The following is an 858-nucleotide window of genomic DNA, read 5'->3' as shown; positions in this document are numbered from 1 at the left end:
TTGCTGGTGTCGAGCGGCAGCAGCAGGTAGCTCATGCGGTTGGCGTAGTGGATGGCCTGGCTGAAGACGGTGCTCTCCTCCTTCTGGATCAGCTCCTGCTGTTTCTCCCGGCTCATGGTGGGCCAGAGCCTCAGCTGCTCCGATGCTATCTCCAGGGCAGACTTGGCTTCCTGCGGCCCCTCCGGGCTCTCCTGAAGGAGTTGGAAGGAGATGTCAGGCGCCGGCACCGACAGGAGACCTGCCAGCCTTCCCGTTCCCACAGGAATCTCCCGGAGCCAGGCTGGATCAGCAGCCCCCAGCCCGTGATCCTTGGGGAGATCTCTCCAGGGACAACATCACCTCGTCCTCACCTCATCCGTGTGGTTCTCCTCGTTGTTGTCCAGGTACAAGGCTCGGATGTGGTTCTGCACGTCGCAGTAGAACATGGCCTCCCAGAACTGGATGTTGGTCCACACCACGTGCTCCTGCACGCAGCTGTAGGCAAACTGCGTGATGCCTGGGCTCAGTTTCTGAGGAAGCAGAAGGGGGAAGAGTGTTTCATACCAACGTGGTCATTGCGCCAAGCTCTCCTCTCCGCACAGTCCTTGCTCCAGCCTCTTGTGGGAAAGGCAACACACCCTTGGGCAGGCAGGAGGGACGCTTCTATCAGAGCTCCTCCAAACTCTTCTCAGACCAACCCAGCCCCCCCCCAGAGCCCCGCAGGGCCACAGGTGCTTTCTGAGAGGCAGAATCTTAGCCCAGCCCAGCTTCACCCCCTATCAAGCTGGTGCTTCAGAGCAGCCCCAGTGTCTGAGCACCCTTCCTGCAGGTCTTCCAGCCCTCTTGGGAGTCTTGGGCCCAGAGCCTGGACAACCCTGG

At 60.7% G+C, this 858-nt stretch overlaps 1 protein-coding gene across 1 annotated transcript in view; it reads right to left on the bottom strand.

Annotated features, from left to right (window-relative positions):
- Positions 1-5: 5 nt before the first annotated feature.
- The window catches only part of LOC104495574 (myotubularin-related protein 5-like), a gene marked incomplete at both ends in the record, with an annotated part of 4,749 nt that continues 3,896 nt past the window's right edge, over positions 6-858 (bottom strand). The window contains 2 exons of the mRNA XM_010138555.1: positions 6-191; positions 351-509. Coding sequence (XP_010136857.1) covers positions 6-191; positions 351-509 — 345 coding nt within the window. The remainder of the gene's footprint in view (positions 192-350; positions 510-858) is intronic.

The sequence above is a fragment of the Buceros rhinoceros genome, unplaced genomic scaffold (assembly GCF_000710305.1).
Source record: "Buceros rhinoceros silvestris isolate BGI_N320 unplaced genomic scaffold, ASM71030v1 scaffold23776, whole genome shotgun sequence".
Lineage (NCBI taxonomy): Eukaryota > Metazoa > Chordata > Aves > Bucerotiformes > Bucerotidae > Buceros > Buceros rhinoceros.
This window is presented reverse-complemented; position numbering and strand designations above follow the sequence as displayed.